This window comes from Urocampus carinirostris, chromosome 15, assembly GCF_059441175.1.
Source record: "Urocampus carinirostris isolate Australia breed hairy pipefish chromosome 15, RoL_Ucar_1.0, whole genome shotgun sequence".
Taxonomy (NCBI): domain Eukaryota; kingdom Metazoa; phylum Chordata; class Actinopteri; order Syngnathiformes; family Syngnathidae; genus Urocampus; species Urocampus carinirostris.
The window spans coordinates 189,615-216,064 of record NC_142363.1 but is presented as its reverse complement, the minus strand read 5'-3'; the positions used below and the strand labels follow the sequence as shown (position 1 = coordinate 216,064).

The window sequence follows — 26,450 nt, the reverse complement described above, 5'->3', positions numbered from 1 at the left end:
GTCTCTGAGAGTTTCGTAGGCTTATGCAGCAAATTTTGACGAAAATGCGCAGTGCATCTCTGCTAAAGTGTAATACAGATGTTGAAGATCAGATTTAAGCAAACATCTCTGTGAAAGTGGTACCTGGATTTTGTTGATCGTATGTAAGCCAATATCTATGAATAGATTATTCGAACTCAAGAGGTGGTTACGTCAACTTAAAGTAAAACTCTCTTTCTCTTTCATTTTATTATCTTCCTCAATTACTATCTTTATTCCTCTCCCCCACTCTTTCTTTATTCATTCATTTATTTCTCCTTTTTTTCTCTCTTTTCTTACTCTCTCTCTTGCTCCCTCTCGCTTTTTTCTGTCTTTCTGTTTTTCCTTATTTTTTTCTCTCTTCTTTCTACTTCCAATAATTAACCTGATAATATCTCAGTGACAATATAGTAGGCAGTACAGGAAAAGTTATCATTTTAGAAACGTATGAAAGTGGATACCCTTTGCGGTAATGAGTCGCAAACTGCAGCTCTACGCTTAAAAAGAGACCCCTGACATCCACTGTAATATCTTCAAATGTTGTGTATTCAATACATACCAGCAGTCCCCTGGTCTGGCGATACTCTTCCACCACGAATTCTATGTTCTCCACCAGACCAAACTCACACAACCAGGGTATGGAAAAGAGTTCCTTGAGATGAACCGCCTCCATGCAAAGGTTGACGTGCAATAAATCAATTTCCGTTATCTTGGAAGAATGTGAGAGGCAAGATTAAAAGCACTTCAAAATATTGGAGAAACCAACAGATTTTTAGCCATCCATCCACCCACCCACAGTTTTCCCCCTAAGGACCACAGGCATAAACCAGAATATGTGCATCTTCTGTCTTACGTTTATTTACATGTTAATTTTACTGTACTTTACCAGGGACATTAAACACTTTTTAAGATAAACCCTATGATAGGGGTCTCCAAGCTTTTTCAAGCATCAAGTTACTTCTTCTTCCTAATTAGCGCAAAGGGCACCCAATTTGATATACATTTCTAAAAGAGCATATTAGCTGGATAGATTGAGGGGCAAACTTTTTGCCCAATCGGATTATAAAACCCATAAATTTGAATTTAGGTTGTTGTATTTTCTGCAAAATAAATCAATAAAAAGATGACAAAATAAATTTGCTTAGTACACATATACATATTTTCATTCTTCTCTTTTGATTGGTTGCTTAAAAATATTTTTCAATACTTGAAAAAACATATTGTCAATGAAGCTCATGAACTGGAATTCAATTGAATTTCTAAAATGAAAACCTTTTATGTCATTACTATGTTTCTACTAAGTTATCACAAGGTTTATTTATTAAATAAGGCAGGGGTGGTGAACACGTGGCTCTAGAGCCGCATGCGGCATTTGGCAAATAAGGATGCGGCTCTTTGCCTCATCATATTTTCTATATACTGCGGCTCTTTGCCTTGTTTCATGTTCAGTTTTTTTGTGTGTAGTGAGTGTGGACACTTTCATTGAAATCAACACGGCAGGTCAGTGTGTGGTGTGGCTCTTTGACTCTCACAGTTAAAAATTTTGTCTCTTTGTGTCAAACTCTTTCGCCACCCCTGAAATGTAGGGTTAAATAGACCCACCAAGTTTTACTAGAATACCACAATGACCCAGCATCTGGTAAGCGATTTTCAGAAAAGGTCCGTGTGTACCTCAACTGTCCTTTGGAAGCACTCTGGTGCCTGCGGGCAACACGTTGGAGAAACACGTAGTAGAAACACATTGGAGACCCCTGGCCTGAGAGGTAAACCGTCGCCTTTGTAAGCTTTTGGTAACCTGCCTATGTTAGTGGCTCGTTGGCGACCCGTAAGTTGAATCAACTGCAAATTATGCTAAAAACAATTTTACATCACCTTTTTTCCCCCTTATTTTTTGTTGACGGTGTTCGTAACATCAAAGGCGCCGCCGCGAGCAGCAGCATCTTCAGCAGCCTCTTCAGCAGCCTCTTCTGCAGCCTCTTCAGCAGCCTCTTCAGCAGCCTTTTCAGCAGCCTCTTCAGCAGCCTCTTCAGCAGCCTCTTCAGCAGCTCTGTGCTATTTCGCTCTTTTGTGATTTACTGTTTTTATTGTTTGCTTCTATCTTCAGTGTTTTTCATCCCGTTTGACAACTACACTTTGGATTACTTTCTATCCTATAGTTATGGGTTTTAACGCACAAAAATGTGTTTATTCGAGGAATCAACTCCTTGCCCTGAAGAATTCTCGTGCCGGTGTGATTCCCCCTTTACCGATCGTGGCTGCAGAGCCGGAGCTAAGGTGAAGGCTAAGTGGCTAGCGGCGATATAAGCCTTCAATACCGTCCGTAATCATGGGAAATGAGAACTCTCTCTTAATAAGACCGACAAAATGGCTGTGCTGGTGAAAAACATCAAAGCGTACAGGGAGTGCAGTTTGCTGTGTTTTACGGAAACATGGCTCACGTCTAGCATCCCAGACGCTAACGTGGAGCTACTTCAGCGCTGTTAGGGGGTATGACACAAAGGCCTGAGGAAAGGAGAGGAGACGGAGACGGACTCGCTATCTGCGTGAACACGAGGTGGTGTAACCCTGGGTATGTAAACACAAATATTTCCATCTGCTGCAGGGACGTCGTACTTTTGGCCTAGCATGTGACGTCATCAACTCCGCTGTTGCTAAACTACAAACACAGCACCCTGAGGCCATCCTATTAATCTCTGGGGACTTCAATCACGTGATCTATCTATCTATCTATCTAGGCTTTTTAGCCATGAAAAAAAAATTCTTCTATTTTTGGTGTCTTGAGTCCTTTTTTCTGACAGTAAGTATGCCCTATAACATTAGAAGTAGCACAGCCCAGCATTTGTCTTTTCTACATAGAATAGCCAAAGGAAAGCCAACTGACTTGATTAGTTGTACCATTGATCTGCAAATGAGGCAAACTCTAGTATGAACAACTTAGTAATTAACCTTATTATGTTAATGTGAAGAAGCGAATGTTTGGTGGGAGCGTAACCAACCCGTATTTTTGTAGTATTGCTCTAGTTGTATTTTTGTGGTATTTTCGTAGTATTACTGTACAGAGGCTCCCCTACTTACGAACAAGATGCGTTTATGATAGTTCGTGAATTGAATTTGTTCGTAAGCTGCTTCAGTGCTACATTTTGTATGGAATGTATGTTTAAGGTTTATATAAGTATGTTTAAGGCTGGTATAGGTAATCTGTATGGTTTTGTACTGAAAAATAAACTACTGATAAAATAATATGCTGTATAAAATAAAATTAAATAAAGTGAAGTTGGAAGTGGCCGAAAAAAAGCGATTAACCATGTTCTCAACCATATCAAGCTTCCTTATTCCGCTTTCATTTCAAATAAAACGGCTCGCCTGTTCTTTACACTTCACACCAGCCATATTGAATGGATGCAATAGATATTAAATAATAAAAATGTAAAATTTACAGTGCAGTATGTTTACACAAGAACTGGGACCGTGACAGGAAGAGGAAGCCGGATAATAGGTGAGCTCTAACAGGGCTGTTAGCGGCGGAAAGAAATACTACAGTACTGTCCTGTACTTGGAAAAAGGTGCACAATACAAAATCTATCAATGTCCCGATATTTCTCGAAATCCCGAAAAAAATGTTCGTCGTTTTTAAGTTGAATTTTCGGAAGTAAGGGAACGTCTGTAGTGCTTTTGTAGTATTTCTGTCGTAATATTTTTGTAGCATTTTGTTTCTTAAATATTTATGTCAAAATATTTTGTAATATTGTGTTACTGTAGTGATATTTCTGTAGTATTTCTGTAGAACTATTTAAAAATATTTCCATACTAGTATCTTTGTAGCAATAAATAAATGTAGATGTAAATGTTCTGCATTTATATAGCGCTTTTCAAGTCAATAAAGACCCCCCAAAGCACTTTACAATGTGCTTCACACTTTCCCTTTTCCACACACTAACAAACCGATTGCAGCGTCAGCCATGCAAGGCAAATACCTGCTTATCGGGGGCATTAGGGAGTCAGTGTTTTGCCCAAGGAGATTTCGACATAGGAGCCGGGAATCAAACCTGAGACCTCTTGATTCTAAGACTAGCGCTCATATTAATATTTTTACTATTACTGTAGTTGATTTTTTTTTGTAATAGTATTTTTGTATCTTAGTATTACTGCAGTAATATTATTGTAGTATGTCTATAGCGCCTTATTTTCTTATCAGAATTAAGACAAAATAATACATTAGGTACCGGTTTTGAAGCACTTAATTCAAATATTTACTTTTGTATTAATTTTCTTATAAAAATGTACGTACGTTTGTAGTATTTTTGGCATCTTACTGGATTAGTTTCACCCTTGACCCTGTGCACGAGCTCTTTATTTAACTATGAACACCACACCCACCACATTCCATTTGAATAACTCTGTCTTCCTGCATTTACAGAACAATGGTGACAAAATGGGCTGTATGAGTTGTAGGTTTTAAATAACCCAGCCTTTTGGCTGTCCGCTGATCATTCTGTATGGGTGGGAAAATTCCTGGAACTCTTAGTGTTGATTTTTATTCATTCAGTGCGAGTGACATCTTAGGCAACATGTGTCAAACTCCCGGCCCGCCGTGTAATCATATCCAGCCCGCAAAACCAGGAATTTGAATGTTATTTTAATGTTAAGTTGTTTAAGTTAAGTTCTAAGTTGTATAATTTGACAAGATATTTAAATTTAGAGCAAAAGAATACATACTGTATAAGTGATTTAAAGTTTAAATTTAATATTTTTGTCTGTTTTTATTCATATTTATGTTCCAAAAACATTCAGTTTAAGTGTGTTCAAAAAATCTTTATCCTGGTTGGCCTGCGACCTTAAGTGTATTTTGAATTTTGGCCACTTGTGCAATTGAGTTTGACATCCCTGTCCTAGGCCATTAATAGCTACAAATCCAAACTAGCATTAACAATTGGCTAAATAATAATAAAAAAATAAAAATAAAAAAAACAGCTAACAGCATGCGCACATTCCTTATCCTCAGCAAAGAAAACTATGTAACCATGAATCTCATACTTTGAAACACAGAACTTAAAAAAAAATAAAAAACTGAAAAAATGTTAAAATGAACTCCAAGATAATCCATGCACCCATTATCTGAACAGCTTATCCCGAGGGGGGTCAGGGAGGTGCTGGAGCCCATCCAAGCCATCTCCGGGCATTGGGCATCCTGAACTGGTTGCCAGCCAGTTGCAGGGCACTCAATAACAGACATCTCACTTCCTCATTCACACATAGTGACAATTTGTACTGAACAATGGATCTGACAAGCATATTTCTGGGAATGTGGGAAGAAACAGAAGTGCCTGGGGGAAACAGGAAGTCTGCTCGCTAGATTTGAACCCCAAACCTCAGAACTGTGATACGGACGTGCTAACCACTTACCTGCCGTGCCACCTCCTCAAGATATTGGTATAAACAAATAAAACACTTTTTTCTGTTATCTGACCTATTGAGAGGGCATTGGTAACACATCTGGTAGATATTTTTTCGTTTCAATAATTTTAACTAAAATAATGAATTATGGTGGAGGTTAGTGTTCAATAACATTGCTTTTAGAACCGGGTCAAAACCATCCCTAACAATATAAATGTAACCATTTCAATTCGTGAATTCTAATGTTGAGATTTTATTTACTCTACTTTATAAAGTCAAGAAGCTTTTGATAAATAAACTAATGTGTTTTTTGCATGCATTTCAAATCCAAAATGGGTCCCTAACCTTAACCCTTGCCCTTGGCGACCCTCACACAAGACGAGGGTCATTTCCATTTTTGTGTCCATGATATTATTCTACAGCAGGGGTCCCCAATTTGATGCTTGAGAGCACCTCGTCATCCCCTAAGAACATAGGAGTAGCCCACGGAAAGGTTCTGAAAAAACTCAGCAGTGATGGGTCATTGTGATGTGGTAATTCTTTTTCTAACTGCATGATGTTATAGTGGTTGACGGAGCCTATTTTTGAACAAACCTCTGATGCAGGGGTCTCCAATTTTTTTTCAGGCGTCAAGATACTTTATTTAACACAATTAAAACATATCTTGTATTACTTACCTTGTTGTTACTATGTTATTACCGGGTTAATTATTGCATATATAAAGGAGAGAATGAGGGTGAGAGTGAGATTGGGAGTGAAAGAGGCAGAGAGAGATGCAGAGAGAGAGGCAGAGAGAGAGAGAGAGAGAGAGAGAGAGAAAGAACGAAAGAAAAAAAAGAAAGCGAGGAAGAAATACAGAAAACAAAAATAAAGAATGAAAAAAAAGAGCCCAGTCATGTCACATTTAATTGTAGAGCTCTTGGAGAGAGAGAGGGAGAAAAAAAGAGAACAAAAGAGAGAGTGGAAGAGAACTAGAGGAAGAGAGAAATAAACATAACAACTTTACTTTATCAAGTCAAGAAGCTGATATCAGAGAATTTCAATGGAATCTAATACTAGTCTTTGGTCTGTATATATACACGTATGTATGACTACCCATAGAAATGAATGGGCCCATGTATTCCAGAATCGAGATTCTCAAAACCCATTATTCCGGATGGGGACTTTCTTTGGTCCCCGGGGCCCCGTGAGTGGTGGTGACGGATATCGGTAACCAAGAACATATGAATCGTTGGGCTACTCCAAAAGGTCTGGGAGGAGAGGCCCGTCAAAATTCGGCGGAAGAAGATAGACATAACTAGACAATTCCCGCGGCAATTGAAAGATTGATCTGGAAGATGATCCCGGGATAAAACATAAATTTATTAACTGGGAAAGCTGTATTTGTACATTTTTAGTTGGTTCTGTGGTAAAACTCTGCCCCCCCACAACCCCCCGGTATTGGAAAGATGATTTGAGATGGTGTCATTCAAAATGAATGGGAAATTCTGGGTTTTTAAATCGTCAGTTATGTCGTCGTGATGACAGATATCGGTAACCCAGAAGATAGTACGCTACTCCTGGTCGAGTTGGAATTTTTGATGTATAATCCATCATGGTACTCTAAAAAACCTGGAAGGAGAAGCGAGTTAAAGTTTTATTCAGCGGGATTTTAAGTATATACTAGACAATTCCCGCGGCAATTTTAAGAGTTGTGATTGATCTGGCAGATGTTGGTAGAGAACCAGTAGCGTTGAGTTATTAGCATTATGAGTTAGCATAAAGTTTTTAACTCAGAGAGATGTATTTGTAATTTTTATCTTGGTTCTGTGGGGGGACTCCGCCCCCCACCCCCAACCCCTCCCCCGGTACTGGCAAGTTCATTTCGGATGGGCCCATAATCGTTGGCAACAAGGATATGCTTTATGGAGGTCTAAAACTCACATTCATGGTAAAAACATAGTAATAACACTGTTATTATACTTTAAAAACTTTTAAAATATACATGTTCAAATAGAATGGGCCGTTCGATTTGAGTTGGCCCATCCGGAATCCATTGAGCCCATTCATTTTGCTGATTCGTTAGCATGTGCCCATTAGCATAATTTTTTAGCATGAAGCAGTTAGCTTTCAACCATTAGCATCACTTTTTAGCATGTATCCATTAGCATAACTCATCAACATGTACCCATTAGCATAGTTTGTAAATATGAAGTCATTAAAATATTGCCATTACCAACATTTTTTAGCATGAAAAAGTTAGCATTTAGCCCTTAACATCAAATTTTAGCATGTATCTATTAGCATAAGTCATTAACATGAACCCATTATCATAATTTGTAAATATGAAGTCGTTAAAATATAGCCATGACCAAAAATGTTTACTATGAAGAAGTAGGCATTGCCGACAGCTAGCTTGCGCTAATACTTGGGCTGGCTATGCCAGCCCAACCCATTGCCGACAGTGTTTGAAGCTAGCTTGCACTAATACTGGCACAGCCAGCCCAACTAATCACCAACAGTTTTTAATGCTAACATGAGTAAGCTAACATCAACCTCTCATCGCTAATACTCAACTACTCACCAACAGTGTTAACAGCTAGCTTGCGCTAATATTTGGGCTGACTACGCTAGCCTAATACTTTGCTAGCGGCGCACATAGCTGTTAGCATCCTCTCCCTAGCATACACTCTTTGGAATTCACTATTTACCTATGGTTAAAGGTCATGTGGGTCGGGTCCCCTCAAGCCACCCTGGACAGAGATGTATTTGTAATTTTTAACTTGGTTCTGTGGGGTAATACATGGGCCCATTATATTGAATGGGCCCATGTATTCCAGATGGGAGACTCTCAAAATACATTAGAGCGGATGGGGACTTTTTTTCGCTTCCGGGGCCCCGCAAGTATCGCTGTCAAAAGACAACCCACAAGAGTCCCGGTGGGGCCGGAATTTTTGGTACATGAATCCTTGGGTTGCTCCAAAAGCTCTGGGAGGAGATCCCCGTTAAATTTCGGCGGAAGAAGATAGATATAACTAGACAATTCCCGACGCAATTGTAAGAGTTGTGATTTATCTGGAAGATGATCCCGACATGTATATATAACCCCGGTTGTTAGCATTATGAGTTAACATAAATTTTTTAACGCAGAGAGATGTTTCTGTCATTTTTTTACTTGGTTCTGTGGGGGGGACTCCGGAATGGCAAGTTCATTTTGGATGGGCCCATAATCGTTAACAACAAGGATATGCCTTGTGGAGGTCCAAAATTCACATTCATGTTTAAAAAATAGTAATAACACTGTTATTACACTTTAAAAACTTTTAAAATATACATGTTCAAATAGAATGGGCCGTTCGATTTGAATTGGCCCATCCGGAAACCATTGAGCCCATTCATTTTGCTAATTCGTTAGCATGTGGCAATTAGCATAATTTTTTTAGCATGAAGCAGTTAGCATTTAGCCTTTAGCATCACTTTTTAGCACGTATCTGTTAGCATAACTCAATAACACGAGGCCATTAGAATAATTTGTACCGTATTTTCCGCACTATAAGACGGCGCACCCCGAAAAAATAGTTTTTGGTCCTATTTTTGACATACATAAGACGCACCGGATTATAAGGCGCTACAATGGGAACGTGGACATAACAGTCAGATAGTTCAGTCCAACTTATTACCCCCTTAACATTCTGAAAGCTTGCAAAGACGCAAATACGTGTCGAGAACACGTGCGGATGCGGTGTCCGTAAGATGTCACTCAAATGCATCGTTCCATCATTCGGAAGGTTAAAGTCTTGGGATTTAAGAAATGCTAACATTCCTTAGTATGTATTTTCCTTTTCGCTCGCAACTTTACTGTGCATATGACAATAAACACTTGGAATTGAGTTTAATTTAAAAATAGACACTCCATTCCATCCATTATCTGCACCGCTTATCACAGAAACATCGAGTTCAGTCTGAAACAAGATACAGGGACAATATAAAACCCAGAGTAAGCTCACCGAAGTCGTTGTGTTCATAATAATGTGCAGGCAATGCTTATATCCGTGAGGGTAGTAAATCCAGGAGAATACAATATTTACAAATACAGAATAGAAAAAAATATTTTCTCTATAATGTCACATGCTATACGCATTCATCTTTTTCGGCCAATTGCAGGCTTTGTTTCGCCGTTTAAGCCAATGGCAGCCTGTAAATGATAAAAAGGATCCGCCTCTTGACCTCCGAATAACTTTAGCCAATCGTGATCGATTCAACTGATGATAGACACATCTTTTTCGGCCAATTGCAGGCTTTGGTTGCCGTTTGAGCCAATGCCAGCCTGTAAATGATAAAAAGGATCCGCCCCTTGACCTCCGAATAACTTTAGCCAATAGTGATCGATTCAAATGATGATTGACACATTGGTTAGCCAATGAAACGCCGGTAAATAAATCCCAGCATACACCGCGTACTACTTGGCGTTCGGGGTTAGTTGGAAAACTTTGCAATTTTAAAATTGATCCATAAATAAGGCGCACTGTATTATAAGGCGCATGGTCAGCTTTTGAAAAAAATAAAGGCTTTTAGGTGCGCCTTATAGTGCGGAAAATACGGTAAATATGAATTTGTTAAAATATAGCCACCACCAAAATTTTTTAGAATGAAACAGTTAGCATTTAGCCGTTGGCATCACTTTTTAGCATGTATCCATTAGCATAACTCATCAACATGAGGCCTTTAGCATAAATTGTAAATATGAATTCGTCAAAATATAGCCGTTACCAAATTTTTTTACTATGAAGAAGTTAGCATTGCCGACAGTGTTTACAGCTAGCTTGCGCTAATATTTGGGCTAGCTACACCCACCCAACACTTTGCTAGCGGCGCACATAGCTGTTACCATCCTCTCGCTGGCATACACTCTTTGGAATTAACCATTTACCTATGGTTAAAGGTAATGTGGGTCGGGCCCCCTCTAGCCACCCTGGACAGTGCCTGGTTCCTATGACTACCCTTGGGAAAAGCCTCGTTTACCATGGCTCCCCATTATACTGAATGGGCCCATGTATTCCGGATGGGAGACTCTCAAAATACATTAGAGCGGATGGGGACTTTTTTTCGGCTCCGGGGCCCCCCAAGGGGTGACTCTTATCGCTGTCAAAAGACAACCCACAAGACTCGTATCGCTGTCAAAAGACAACCCACAAGAGTCCCGGTCGGGCCAGAATTTTTGGTACATGAATCTTTGGGTTACTCCAAAAGCTCTGGGAGGAGATACCCGTTAAATTTCGGCGGAAGAAGAGAGATATAATAATAATAATAATAATAAAAATATCTCGGGGGAATATATTAGTTGTGCCTGCTTCGCAGGCATAACTACATTGCCCTGTGCTCACAGCACTTGGCAATGTAGTTGTGCCTTGCTGCAGCAATCACAACTAACTAGACAATTCCCGCGGCAATTGTAAGAGTTGTGATTGATCCGGAAGATGATCCCTTCATGTATATTTAATCCCGGTTGTTAGCATTCTGAGTTAGCAGGACATTTTTAACCCAGAGAGATGTTTCTGTCATTTTTTTACCGGGTTCTGCGGGGGGACTACGCCCCCCCACCCCGCCCACACACACACACACACAAGCACACCCCCCACCCACCCCCGGTACTGGCAAGTTCATTTCGGATGGGCCCATAATCGTTAACAACAAGGATATGCCTTGTGGAGGTATTAAAAACTTAATAGAATTAAAATATACATGTTCAAATAGAATGGGCCGTTCGATTTGAGTTGGCCCATCCGGAATCCATTGAGCCCATTCATTTTGCTAATTCGTTAGCATATGGCCACTAGCAAAAATTTTTAGCATGAAGCAGTTAGCATTTAGCCATTAGCATCACTTTTTAGCATATATCTGTTAGCTTTGCCAGCCCAACTTGTCACCAACAGTTTTTATTGCTAGCATGAGTAAGCATAGCATAGCATAGCATACCTCTCATCGCTAATACTACGCCAGCCCAACTGATCACCAACAGTGTTTACAGCTAGCTTTGCCAGCCCAACACTCGGCGCACATAGCTGTTAGCATCCTCTCGCTAGCATCCACTCTTGGGAATTCACCATTTACCCATGGTTAAAGGTAATGTGGGTCGGGCCCCTCAAGCCACCCTGGACAGTCCCTGCTTACTACCCTCTGGAAAAGCCCTCGTTTCCATGACTACCCATAGAATTGAATGGGCCCATGTATTCCGGATGGGAGACTCTCAAAATACATTAGAGCGGATGGGGACTTTTTTTTTGTCTCCGATGACTTGTATCGCTGTCAAAAGACAACCCACAAGAGTCCTGGTCGATCCGAGCCCATTCATTTTGCTAATTCGTTAGCATGTGGCCATTAGCATTAATTTTTTAGCATGAAGCAGTTAGCATTTAGCCTTTAGCATCACTTTTTAGCATGTATCTGTTAGCATAACTCAATAACACGAGACCATAAGATTAATTTGTAAATATGAAGTCGTTAAAATACAGCCATTACCAAATGGCACTTGGCAATGTAGTTGTGCCTTGCTGAAACAATCACAACTAATAATAATAAAAAGATCTCGGGGGATTGAATTAGTTGTGCCTGCTTCGCTACATTGACCTGTGCTTACAGCACTTGGCAATGTAGTTGTGCCTTGCTGAAGCAATCACAACTAATTAATAATAAAAAGATCTCAGGGGATTATATTAGTTGTGCTTCTCAAGCACAACTACATTGCCCTGTGCTTACAGCACTTGGCAATGTAGTCGTACCTTGCTGAAACAATCACAACTAAAATGAAAGGAATAGAAAGAGAGAAGAAAAATAGAGACGTAGAGAGAGAGAGAAAGAGTGAGAGAGAGAGAAAGACGGAGAAAAAGGGAGAGGTAGGTTTAAAATCGACCCAGTCCACCTTTAAAGAAAATCTCAATGACACAGCACTCGTGATCTCTTGTCAGAACAGGTCCACTAACACCTCAAGTTTAATGCAGCACATCCAGTTGAGAATAATGCACCTCGTGAGTATTCTGTTTAGCGTCGTTAGAATAATAACGAATTACACTATGTTTGATTTATATGATAAAATTAAAGTGCGATTTTGATTTCATTTCAAGGATTCGAAAACACAACAAAATGCAAGGTGCATAACGTATCTGGGTTACAAAAAGAGTGCATTTAAACAGCATGCATTAATAAATAAAAAAAGAACAAACATTTAATAAAGGTAAAGTAAACAAAATCACATTAATGCAATTTAACCCGTTTACGTTCCTGTAAAATGTGCCCAAAATCTCAATCCAAGACGCACCCAAAGTACCGTATTTTCCGCACTATAAGGCGCACCTAAAAGTCTTAATTTTTTTCAAAAGCTGACCATGCGCCTTATAATACAGTGCGCCTTATATATAGCTCAATATTAAATCGCAAGGTCTCGCAACTTACGCAACAGCCGCCGACTCGATTTTCCCCGGAACGTGGAGTAGTCCGCAGTGTATGCTGGGATTTATATACCGGCGTTTCATTGGCTAACCAATGTGTCAATCATCATTTGAATCGATCGCTATTGGCTGAAGTTATTCGGAGCCTCGGATAGGCTAGAGGGCCGAAACAAACCCTGCAATTGGCCGAAAAAGATGTGTCAATCATCCGTTAAATCGATCGCTATTGGCTGAAGTTATTTGGAGCCTCGGATTGGCTAGAGGGCCAAAAGAAACCCTGCAATTGGCCGAAAAAGATGTGTCAATCATCCGTTAACTCGATCGCTATTGGCTGAAGTTATTCGGAGCCTCGGATTGGCTAGAGGGCCAAAACAAACCCTGCAATTGGCCGAAAAAGATGTGTCAATCATCCGTTAACTCGATCGCTATTGGCTGAAGTTATTCAGAGCCTCGGATAGGCTAGAGGGCCGAAACAAACCCTGCAATTGGCCGAAAAAGTTGACTGAATAGCAAGCTTGCTAAACTACGCCATAAAGAAACATGTTTCATTAGTCTGTATTTGTAAATATTTTTCTCTCCTGGATTTACTACACTCACGGTTGTAAGAAGACCATGATTGCGTATCATTATTGAACGTGAGAACTTAGGTGAGCTATGCGGCTTTATATTTTCCCGGTATCTTGTTTTAGAACGATCTTGATGTTGCTGTGATGAGTTGAGTGAATTAAACTCAATTCCAAGTGTTTATTGTCATATGCACAGTAAAGTTGCGAGCGAAAAAGAAAATAGGAACTAAGGAATGGTTGGCATTTCTTGAATCCCAAGACTTTAACCTTCCGAATGATATTTGAAATGATGCATTTGAGTGACATCGTACAGACACCGCATCCACACGTGTCTACGACACGTATTTGCTTCTTTGCAAGCTTTGGGAATGTTAAGGGGGTAATCAGTTTGACTGAATCATCTGACTGTTTTGTCGACATTCCCATTGTAGCGCCTTATAATCCGGTGCGCCTTATCTATGGAAGATATAGGACCAAAAACTTTTTTGGGGGTGCGCCCTATAACCCGGTGCGCCCTATAGTGCGGAAAATACGGTAAAATGAAAGCTGTTTTTGAACCATTTAGAGATTATGGACGTAGTTTTGTCCCAAAATTGAAATAATCACTGTAAATTCTACATTGAGTAAGAACACACTGAAATAGAAGGTTTTTATTTTCGCCTGAATTTTTTGTGTGTGTGTGAAGCATGGGCATTTTAGCTGTAGAACAGGCTAGACAATAGCTATAGGCCTTACCTGATACCTTGTCAAATTTGATGACGATTTGAAAAACTAAACATTGCATTTTACACATTTGGCCCATTTAAAGACAAGTCATTTTTAACATCAACATCTTTGCAAATGTATATTTTACTTTAGCCAATTTTTTTAGACATTGTGAAAGAGTTTTAAACGTTGAATTTTGTTTCCAGAAATGATGTGTAAAATGAATCACTGGTGGCCTTACGCATACTTATTCCAGGGTCTAATTTGACTACAATAGGAACATCTTGATATCAATTTAATTAGAATTTAATCCGCTAACCAATTTGCCAATCATCATTTGAATTGGTCACTATTGGCTAAATGAGGGTAAAGTCGGCCTGTCCTCTTTCAGCAATAAAGGCCCTGTTTAAGCTAATTCGGGTTGTGGACTGTAAGTCTGCAATTGGCAGAAAAATATCTCCCATCTCATCAGCTGCACCGCTTATCCTCATTAGGGTCGCGGGGGGCTGGAGCCAAATCCAGCCATCTCTGGGCAGTGGGCAGGAGACACCCTGAACTGGTTGCCAGCCAATCGCAGGGCACACGGGGACAGACAACTCACTCGCTCATTCACACCTAGGGACAATTTGGACTGGCCAATTCACCTGAGATGCATGTTTTTGGAATGTGGGAGGAAACCGGAGTGCCCGGAGGAAACCCACGCAAGCACGGGGAGAACATACAAACTCCGCACAGGAAGTCTGGAGCTGGATTTGAACCCACGCGAGAGGTTCCCATGACATGAACTGTGCCGCACATGCGCTAACCACTGCGCCGCCGTGCTGCCCGCAGAAGGGGGGGGAAGAAAAAAAGATGAAAGATGTCAATCACAATTAACGACTTATAGAAAATAATTTCAATATTCTGTTTATTTGAAATCGGGAACTATGGGGCTAAACAGTCAGCTAGCAACAAGTAACACCCATTGGTGCAGAAATGCTCTTCTGCTGGGTTTTTTAGACTGATTGTGATGTTTCTGTGATGAGCACATCTTTAAAGGTATCTTGAATCCCAAGAGTTTGCACTTTCCTATAAAGTAGCATGACATATTTCAGTGACTGGTGACATCATACAGACACTTTTTGCTTCTCAACAGTCAGACGACCCGCCTGGTGAAACTAATCCAGTTAGTTGCTGTCCTTTGTTCATTCTATGTTGGAAAACTTGGCTGTGCTACTTCTAGTGTTAATTCTTACAAAAATATGCTCAATATTGAATATTTTCAATCTTTCCACGGCTCATAAAAATAGCACTTACGCTGAATTCCTGTTTTAGGAAGGCCTCTTCAAAAGGCTTCTTTTGGATCTTGCCCATTCCAAGTGCACACGCAATTGACTGATGGAAGAAGAAAAAGTAATGTAATCAGACATAAATCAAGTTTTGTTTGATCATGTTTTTTATTAAACTTTCTTATTGAATATGTAGGCGTGATTACGAGAGTTTTTCTTCTAAATTTGTTTCATGATGTAATCATCACAATATTATTTGGACCATCAATCACATTATCCATTTGTTTGTAATAAATGTACCTTATCCATATATTTCAATCAAGTGTTTATTTCTTGTTGTATTCACTTGATGTCTCAATGTATTCATTCATACATTGGTTATATAATCAAAATATCTCAAAATTGTTCTAAGTCAGTGTCAAACTCATTTGATCAAGGCGCCACATGCCAGAAAAAAAATCTCATTGGGTCCAGTTTAGTGGATTAAAGAGAGAGAAATAAATAAAGGAGAACAACATGTGAGAGGGATAGAGAGAGAGAAGAGAAATTGAGATAGAGAAAAAAGAGAGAACCAAAAAGATTAAGCAAAGAGAAAATGAAGAGATAACAAAAAAGAGAGTGAGAAAAAAGAATAGCGAGAGAAAAAAGAAAAAGAGAGAGAACAAAGACAAAGAGCGGGAGTGAGAATGGGAAAAAAATGAAATGAAAAGACAAAAAACAAGAAGAAAGCTAGAAAAAAGAAGCGACACAAAGGCAGAGAGAAAAAGAAAGACAGAGAGAGGGAAAGAGAGAAGAAAGAAGGGGAAAGGAAAAAGATAAGAGAAAAAGGAAGAGAAAAAAAGAAGAGAGAGAGGAGAGAGAGAAAAATAAGAGAGAGAAAAGGATAGAGAGAGAAAAAAGAAAGCAATTGAGAGAGTGAGAAAAAGAAAAGTGAGAGAGATAAATAAGAATGGAGAAAAAGAAAGAAAAAAATGAGAGTAGATTTTCTCTTTTTCTTTTCATTTCTTTTCAGGTTTGTTTTTCTTTTTTTCTTTGGTTTTACTTTTAGTCCTGGTTCTCTTTTTCTTCATTTTCCTCTTTTCTTTTTTTGGGTCTGTTTTCAAATTAGTTTTTATCTTTCCTTTTTTATGTTCTTATTTCTATTCTTTTCAAAATTAACAAAGTGCGTTTCAGTCACTTTGAGTGTCCCAAATTTCTCTCTCTTCCTCTCTCTCTCGTTCTCTTTCTGTCCCTCTCTCTTTCATTTCTTATTGCATGCAACAAGCAAGTAATACATTTTATGTCCACGTGATGGGGTAATTGAACTGATTCCGCTGACAGCCACATACCAGCTTTATTCGCCAGCACTATGGACTACACCCAACAAAAAGAAAACATAATATAAATACATACCTTCACAATTTCCTCCATAGTGTTGTTGGAATAGTCCACAGCTACCATATAATATGGCTTGGGTTGATGCACAATTACTTTTTTTATCACGCTATAACGGGGTAGAAAAATTGAAGCACAGTAAACAACACACATAATTACTGTCAATAATTTCATACCACTGTAAATTTCCAGGCCTGAACTGCAACTGCATAATTATTGCTTGTTTTATTGATTATAATTATGATCATGACAATAATACCCATTATAATAACAACAGCAACGACAACAACGACGACAACAACGACGACAACAGCGACAACAACAACGACCACAATAATAATAATAATAATAATAATAATAATAATATAAAAAATAATAACAATAATAATAATAATAGTGGGCAGCACGGCGGCGCAGTGGTTAGCGCGTGTGCAGGCACAGTTCTAAGGTCTTGGGAACCTTCTGTGTGGGTTCAAAATCCAGCTACTGGACTTCCTGTGTGGAGTTTGTATGTTCTCCCCGTGCTTGCGTGGGTTTCCTCCGGGCACTCCTCCCTCCCACAAAGACATGTATTTCAGGTGGATTGGCCTGTCCAAATTGTCCATAGGTGTGAATGCGAGCGAGTTGTCTGTCCCTGTGTGCCCTGCGATTGGCTGGCAACCAGTTCAGGGTGTCCCCTGCCCACTGCCTGATGATTGCTGGGATGGGCTCCAGCACCTCCGCGACCCAGACGATCGTTCGCAAGTTGAATTTGTTTGTAAGTTTCTTCATTGCTGTATTTTGTATGTTTAAGGTTTACATAAGTCTGCATAAGACTTATATAAGTAACCTGTATTGTAAACATGGCGCGGCCTTAGTTATGGATTCCACAATGTAAAAGAAATACAAATTTCTTGAACTATTATTTTTTTAATAAAAATCAACATTGGCATTATCTATCTATCTATCTACACTGTTCATATCCCTCGAGAGGGGTGACCGACAGCAAGACAAACACAGCGAATGAGATGAGATGAGAATAATAATAGTAATAATGATGATGATGATGATAAATATGTCCTTTCAAAAATCATTACGAGAACAGCTTTTTTCCATCTTCGCAACATTGCTAAATTATGCCCTATGCTGTCTCAGTCAGATGCGGGGATTATAATTTACGTGTTTGTTATCTCCCATCTGGAATATTGTAATGCACTACTCTCAGGTCTCCTAAAGTCCAAAATCAAGAGCCTTCAGCTGGTACAAAATACTGCAGTGAGGCTTTTAACTAATACAAGAAAGTTTGGTCACATTACCCTGATTTTAGCTAACCTGCATTGGCTCCCGTTTACCTTAAAATTTGATTTTAAAGTTCTGTTGGTAGTATAAAACATCATGCATGGACTTGCTCCCTCATATCTTTCAGATTTAATTTCCCCCTATGTTCCGGTCTGGAGCCTTCCCTCTCAAAATGCTGGTCTAGTAGTGATCCCAAGAGCCAAGAAGAGATCCGCCGGTGTGAGAGCGTTCTCCATTCGGGCCCCAGTGTTGAGGAAAGCTCTTCCCCCTGAGATTCAATCTGCAACCTCAGTGGAAATGTTTAAATCTAAGCTTAAAACACACTTCTGTTCTATAGCTTATGAATATCATTATTTGTTATTGGAACATCCATTGCAGCCTGGTCATCCTGGAAGGGGGATTACCTCATGTGCAGTCCCTTCTCAAGGTTTCCTTATTTTCCTCATGTTGAGGTTTTTGAGTTTTTCCTTGCCCTAATGTAGGTTTTAGATCAGGGGGTGGTGTAATAATAGTCTGTAGTTTGCAATAATCTGTGGTCTGGGCAGCGCTTTGAGACTCTTTGTGATCAAGGGCTATACAAATCAACATGACTTGACTTGACTTAAACATGAATAAAATACAGTGCAATTTTTGTTGCCATAGGTGGCTTTCAATGTAGAAAGTCCATTCAATATGGTTGGTGTAGTGTGAAGAAGAGGCGAGCCCTTTCTTTTTGAAATGAAAGTGGAATAAGAAATAAGAAAGCTTGATGCGGTTGAGAAAATGGTTGGGTAGATTTGTTTCCGCCACTCTCTAGCACGGAGAAACTCTTGCACGGAGGAGGACGTCTTGAAGCTCATCTTCCAAAAGTAATTTAAACTTATCTTTATTAAGCATATTATTTTATCAAATGTTTATTTTTTAGAACAAAACAATACAGGTTACTTAAATAAGTCTTATACAGACTTATGTAAACCTTAAACATACAAAATACAGCAATGAAGAAACTTACAAACAAATTCAACTTGCGAACAATCGTCTGGAATATTGTTCTTAAGTAGGGCAGCGTCTGTACAGTGGTACCTCTACATACAATCATCTCTACATACAAAAGTTTCAGGTTACAATAAATGTGAACAGGACAATATTGCCCCGAGTTACAAAGGCATTTTAGGATACTTAGTCAAAAATACATTACAGTACACGCTGCCATTTGTCGCTACCAAAGGTCTACACAGCAATTTGGTGCATAAGCGTGAATCCCAGTATACTCTTCTTGTCCACTTAATGCTTTGTTAAAAGTCTATTGTAAGGTACTGCTACAAAGCGCTATCGTTCACAATTGACCCCAAGAAAGACATGCAGAAAACTGGACAAGGAGAAAAGAAAAGAACAAGACTTTTTCCGGCCATTATTCCATTAGCCCAAATTAAACATTTTGGCAAAATACCATGGAGTCTCGGAATTTGTGGAAGGGAATCACCCAGAAAAAGTGTTGACGGGTTGCGCTTCTTCCTTTCTGTTTCCTTTATTCTTTTTGTCTTTTTACATTATGTGCCTCTTGTCTTGTTTTATATTAACATGTTTTTGTTTCAAGTTCTGACAATCTTTTATGATGTTTAAATTTATTAATTTGCTGGGGCTTGAAACAGATTGCACTTAAAAGGTGTCTCTACTTACAAATGTCTCAGCTTACAAAGCTACTCCCAGAACAAATTGAATTCGTAAGTAAAGGTAACAATGTACCGTATTGCAATACATGAGAAAGTTGCTACACTGCCACGCAGTGACGTTGAACAAGTGAAAATGTAACCATTTCAGTACAATGGATCCCTGAGACGGGAATCAGCATGCATTCGTGTGATACCCTCATATATGAATAGGATAATTTTATTTTACATTAAAACATATTGAAAACAATTTTAATTGTTTTATCTATTTATTTACATGGTGGAAAACCAATGAGAATTTATAGCACTGCTACAGTCTGTTGTCATGGGCGTATGATTCTTTGTGCGGTATCTGTTCACCGGTGTGTTTTGCGCGGTGAGTCACTTCCGCCCGAATCACATTAGTGAATGGATTCGAGAAAAGTGCTTTACACAGCCTCATTCCAACACAAAATCCCCTTATTTTACAGGTTAGTCTGTTGTATATACACTAATGATTTACAAAAGTATTGTCATGTGTGTTGCAATATTTCTGACCGTTTGAATGTAAAGAATGAGTGTTTTTTTAGTTTTATGAGGTTTATTGAGAAAAAAACGAGAGTTCACTAAACAGCCAGTTAATTTTCACCTCTTTTGATACAGTGTGTCCTTTTATCACTTTTATCCAGATGTGTTAGTTTTTAGTTGATAGTTGAAAGATTAATGGATAAGTGTGGACTTTTGGTTATTCTATTGAATAGCTGTAATGGAATAATCATGCACTACCTCCGGGAAATTGTTTTGTTTATGTTTACCTTGTCTCGATATTTGACTTGTCTACAGAAAAGGTTTGATATTTATTTTTGTAATCAAAATCATATTAGTGGATGGATTCAAGCAGAGTGGTTAACAGAGCCTCATACCAACACAAAATCTTATTTTACAGAAATCCTGTGGGATAGGCCTAGGCCACTTTAAATCAATATTCGGGGTAATAAGATGAGTTGTAAAAATGTTTTTTGAAGAACGGTGAGAGCTTGACAGTTGTGAAGTGGGGGTTCCAATATTATTTTACAAATTGATGACTGTGCTTCTCCATCAAAAGATAAAATGTTGTATGAATGACTTTGAATTGACTGGATCTTCCCTATAGATGAAAAAACTTCTGGATGATCAGAAATTATCGTAATCACTTGCCCTTCCAGAGTCTCATGAGAACAGACCCTTTTAAATAACACTGCTCCGTTATTTTCACACACTTTGTGATAGAAATTAATTTTGAAGAAAATTAAACAGATATCGGGCAGCACGGCGGCGCAGTGGTTAGCGCGTGTGCGGCACAGTTCTGAGGTCATGAGATCGGACCTCCTGTGTGGAGTTTGCATGTTCTCCCCATGCTTGCGTGGGTTTCCTCCGGGCAATCCGGTTTCCTCCCACATTCCAAAAACATCCATGTCAGGTTAATTGGCTGGTCTAAATTGTCCCTAGGTGTGAAAGAGCGAGCGAATTGTCTGTCCCTGTGTGTCCTGCGACTGGCTGGCAACCAGTTTCTGGTGTCCCCTGCCCACTGCCCGAAGATAGCTGGGATTGGCTCCAGCACCCCCGCGTCCCTACTGAGGATAAGCGGTGCAGATAATGGATGGATAAACAGATATCGACTAACAGGTGATAATAGGGGAAACCGGGTACAGTTGTAACACAGGGACAGTTGTAACAGTCAAAGTTTGACCAAATGGAAGAGATTTTAATTGATGCCACTGACATTTGCCGTTGCACCCCGGGACCTAACCATGTTATGACACCATTACGTAGGTAGTACATTTTATTTAACAGTAGGTGAGAAGAGTAAACAGTATGCTGGTCCTGCCAAATGAAGTTACTTGGTTCGACGGCGGCCCGACAAAAATATTACATTTCGGGTTTGCTTTGGGCGCAGTGCTGTCAATCAAGTATTGGGAATTCATCCATCCATCCATTATCTTCACCGCTTATCCTCAGTAGGGTCGCAGGGGTGCTGGAGCCCACCCCCGCTATCTTCGCGCAGTGGGCAGGGGACACCCTGAACTGGTTGCCAGCCAATTGCAGGGCACGCAGACAGACAACTCACTCGCACATTCACACCTAGGGACAATTTGGACCAGCCACTCAACCAAAAATGCATGTTTTTTGGAATGTAGGAGGAAACCGGAGTGCCCGGAGGAAACCCATGCAAGCACGGGGAGAACATGCAAACTCCACACAGGAGGTTCGATCTCACGACCTCAGAACTGTGCCGCACACACGCTAACCACTGCGCTGTCGTGCTGCGTACTGGGAATTATTTTGAGCAATTAATGATGCGTATAGAATGAGAATCGATTCTTTTATCAACCAAATTTATCTATTCATCTTTTTGTCAATTCATTTTACAGGAAGTACAACAAACTAAATTGCAATGTTCGGTTATTGTAAAAAACAAGTTAAAAAAAAGTGCAGTTTCTTCTAGCCAGCTATCTAAAAAAACATTTTTAGATCGTCCTACATTTTCAGCTATTTAGCAAGCTGTGTAGCTAGCTTTCTACATTTTTTGGGATGCTTTCTAGCTAAAATTTGATCCTTTTTTGCTAATTATCAAGCTAAATTTTAGCCTCCTTTCCAGCTGGTTTTCTAGCTAGCTTTCTAGCTTTTTTTAAGCTCTCTTACTGTTAGTTGGCTTTTTACTCTTTTAGCTACCTAACTAGCTCCATTTTAGTTTTTCACTTTCTAGCTAATTATCAAACTTTCTTTTTAACTACATATAGCAAGCTATCTAGCTAAGTTGCTGTTTTAGAAATATGTATGTAACTGGGTGGATTTAGCACAATTTAGTAACAATAAGTAGTTTGAGACTTGAAAAAGGTTGGTGACCCCTGATTCAGGACAAAATGATAGTCAAAATGAGCCTCAACACTTTTTAAGTCACTAAGATAGACACATTTTAAGTGGTGTATTTATATTGATTTGGGACACAGGCTTTGTCATTCTTATTATGTCAGTGATTTTATCAAATACATCACACAGTGAAATAAAATGTGCAGAAGAATTTTGTTTTGAAAATATATGGCGTGGCTCTTTCCCGAAATGAAATTCAAATATTTTTGCTCATATGGCTCTTTGAGTAAAAATTTTTCCCAAGTGTTGTTATAAAGTGACGGTTCAGCGGTGTGGTAATTTGCAATTAAATAAAATGCATATATGAATTGCTTGAATATCTATGACATCACTCTCAGAAAACGTTTCTGGAATATCTTACTTTTAAAGCTATGTGAATCAAAATGTTTCCTGAAATTGCTTTAGCTTTGTAGTTTAAGAAATTTGAAATTAAATTTAATGGCCAACCTTGCAAGGTCATTGACATGAATCGTTGGCACAATGTTGATGCCCTCTCCAAAGACAGGTATTTCGTTTTCTTGTCCCAGCCATGACATCTACAAATGCAGAAAAATATGTTATTATTTTTCCCAAAAATGCATATGAATTAATTCCAAATTATCTGTTGCCTTCCTTTCATTGCTTTTCCCCTGGTTGCATTGCTTCTACATACATGTGTGCTTTCATATTTAGGCGTTTAACCAATCAAATTTCAGCAATTACTTATTGCCAAGGTCAGAAATCTGCCCAGGGGCCTTCAAACTGAGCTCTGCACAACATCAGTGTAGATAACGATGTTGGTATGGCAAATTAGATTCCATGTCGGCGTCTGAGAGCCTGCTGGTAGGCCTTGGGAAATGTCACTGGGTTCAAAAACTATGATTGGCTCGGGGGCGGTAATAACGATGATGTGAAGACAAAATTCCTGTGTTGACTGCTGCTTTTGAACGGACATTTACAACCCTAAATCAAATGAAAACTTAGACCAGAATATGAAAGACAGGCTTCGATGGCGATAGAAAATAACTTCTTGATGGAACTGAAATGCACGGATCTGTACGACAGAGTAAATTACGTCTTCTGGAGTGTAGTGAAATTTGGATGGTAACAAAATTATTTTAACAAATAATTTATTAAACAATTAAATGAAAATAGCCATTTTATTTTTCTTTTCAACACTTGTCTTACCGACTTGGCGCACCATTATCATATCAGAAAAAAACACGTGAAAAACCTTTTAATTTATTCTTATGGGTGGCTACGCACAACTTTAAAAAGTGTACTCTTTTTACCGTTTTTGATAGTACAATATAATCAAGACACACACTCTGTCGGTCTTGCTTTACTTATCATCTACAGAAGAAGCTTAAATAGAACTAAAAACAAGAATAAGAAAAAATAAAACAAAGAAAGATAGAAGTTGTGATCTTAACTGGCACCATTTAGACAGAAAAACAATATTAGCTTAATTATCATGTTATTGTAATTTGGTAGAATCCCTCCTTAAAGTCACACCAATCAATACCTAGCACCATGAGTATGCTCTTGATTCAATGAATTTGACGGCCCAGTCTTGATGCGGTGGAGCGATAAGGAATCCTGAAGGCTGGAGACCCGGCTGTGAAGAGGACAACAAAATGCAATGTGTTCAAGCCATGGTTGACGGCTTCTGGCTGGAGGGTTCTTTTTGAGTTTTATAGCTGAGTCCTATCAAGCTTGGGCGCTCATTCACCAAGGTTCCCTGGTTGCTTGTTAAGCTAAGAGTGGGTCAAAAACATTTTGGTTGCCTACAGGCTAGAAATTGGCTACACTTTTGCCTTTCTGATGGCTCAAGAAAAAACTCTTTTGGCCTCTTGTAAGCCAGGCCTCTTGTCCGCTCGCTGGCTTTTTCAAACTGAATTGTGAGGTCTCCTGCGTCTGCTTAGGGGCCGGTCACACAGCCGTTTGCGGCTGAATCACGGCTAAAATTTTGCGGGGTTTTTTTGCCCGTGGTTGCCCGCGATGGAAAATGCGCAAAATTGGCCAACCCGCTGTTCATCGGTGGTATGCCCGCAAAACAGACGCCGGCGACTGTTCCGCTTCCTCATCGCGTCATTTCTGCGTCATTTTCTCGTGTGGACCACGGGTATAAAAGCTCCCGAGCCGGTGTTGTGCCCAAATCCAACAAATGCAAGACGAAGTGGTTTTGGTTATATGTTCGCCATTACATTCCCTAAAAGTCAGATAAAACTAGGTAAAAGTGGTTGTAGTAGCGAGGGGATGCAAATCTCGGCAGGGATGCATTTCTCGGATAACACCGGGCTGTAGAAATCATAACCGCTCAAGACACAGTCCCGTGAATATCAAGATTTCAAGCTATGGCATCATTTTTATTTTATTATCTTGAAAAGAAATGTCAAGAAATAAAAATGAATTAAGACGAGGTCTCTACGCTGACGGGGATCCATGTTCACCCCCTTGACGTCTCGAGCACAACTGACGTGTGCTCGGCAAATCGCGCTGTATATACGCGGAGAAAGGCGTTTGTCACACGCGTAACACGCAAATTTCACGGAATAACACCGCGATACAGGCGCAGAACATGCTATTACTATGCTCCACCCACGATTACCCGCTGAAATTTCCCGTCCTACCCATGTGTACCCACGCCCTGGCCGCGGCCAGAGCACGTCGTTCCGCGTCATTTCCGAGTCATTACCTCATGTTGACCACGTGTGCGGCACGCGGTTTAACACGTGCTCAAACTTTTGAGCAGCTCAAAAGTTTTGCGCGCGGCCAACCACGTGTGAATTTCCGACCGCGAGTAAAGCACTGCTGTATCTCGTCTATATGGCGGTCTCAAAACGTCCAACAGCGCCCAACAGCATCTGCTTCACGGCCAGAAATTTCTGGCCGTGGTTCAGCCTTGATACGCTCGTGAAAGGCTGTGTACCCGCGCTCTGAAGAAATGAGCAACGCAAAACTTTTTCGCGCTGCCACCCGCGCGCCAATTTCCGACCGCGTGTTAAGCACTGCTGTATCTCGTCTGCATTGCGATCTCAAAGCGTCCAATAGCGTCCGCCTCACAGGCAGAAATTTCTGGCCGTCATTCAGCCGCAAATGTCTGTGTGACCGGCCCCTTAGGGATCTGGGTTGCCTCGCATGGTCTGACCGGCCTCCAGCGGGGAGTTGTCAAGGCGACCTTTGCTTCACACATCCAAAATAACACGCCACTATCAGGTGTTACCAGATAACTCAGTCACTGTGAATTATTGAAATAAGGCATAGTATTATCTACGAGATGGAAAGATACTCTTGGGACCTTTTGGGTCTATGTGAGACCAGATAGAAAAACTTTGGAGAGATGACAACTGATGAGGGCCATGTTTTCTACTTCAGTGGAGAAGTTAACCAGCACATGTATGGTGTGGGATTTCTGCTTCCCAAAACCACGAAGGCCTCTGTATTAGAGTGTTGCTCAATCTCAAGCAGGCTCATCACAATAAGGCTCAGTGCCTTGCCGTTCAACATCACATCATTTAGGCCTATGTACCAACCTTAGAACACAGTCACGAAGAAACTGAGGACTTTAAACAACAAATCGTAGAGAAAGCACCAAAGAAAAGTATCATCATCCTGCAAGACGACTGGAACGCCAAGATTGGTGTGAATGCACATAGAGAAAGGAAACATGTGGAATAACTTCTACCCTAAAAACCAATTAAGAGAGGACAACGGCTCCTTGAACTAGCCAACTGAAGTAAAATAGATCAGAAATAAATGGGCAGGATATTACTCCAAACTCTTTAACTACCTGGCACTAGAAGAACATGAGGTCCTTAAGAAATCTGGTTTAAGGTAAAGTTACAACTTCCTCATCCTCAGAGAAGTAGAGGCAGCAATCAACTCGTTGAAGAACGGAAAGTC

General features: G+C 39.9%; 1 protein-coding gene across 6 annotated transcripts in view; it reads right to left on the bottom strand.

The window, feature by feature from the left end:
* ak7b (adenylate kinase 7b) overlaps nt 1-26,450 on the bottom strand; it is a 98,866-nt gene that overhangs the window by 23,890 nt on the left and 48,526 nt on the right. For 5 of the 6 annotated variants that reach the window (XR_015852837.1, XM_088354058.1, XM_088354062.1 and 2 more), the window contains 4 exons: nt 23,013-23,101; nt 16,768-16,858; nt 15,404-15,481; nt 578-727 (listed from right to left, as the gene is read on the bottom strand). Coding sequence is in view for 5 of the 6 variants with exons in the window: in XM_088354058.1 (XP_088210184.1) it covers nt 578-727; nt 15,404-15,481; nt 16,768-16,858; nt 23,013-23,101 (408 nt within the window). In the remaining variant the exon portion in view is untranslated. The remainder of the gene's footprint in view (nt 1-577; nt 728-15,403; nt 15,482-16,767; nt 16,859-23,012; nt 23,102-26,450) is intronic. The other variant, XM_088354059.1, reaches the window with a different exon arrangement.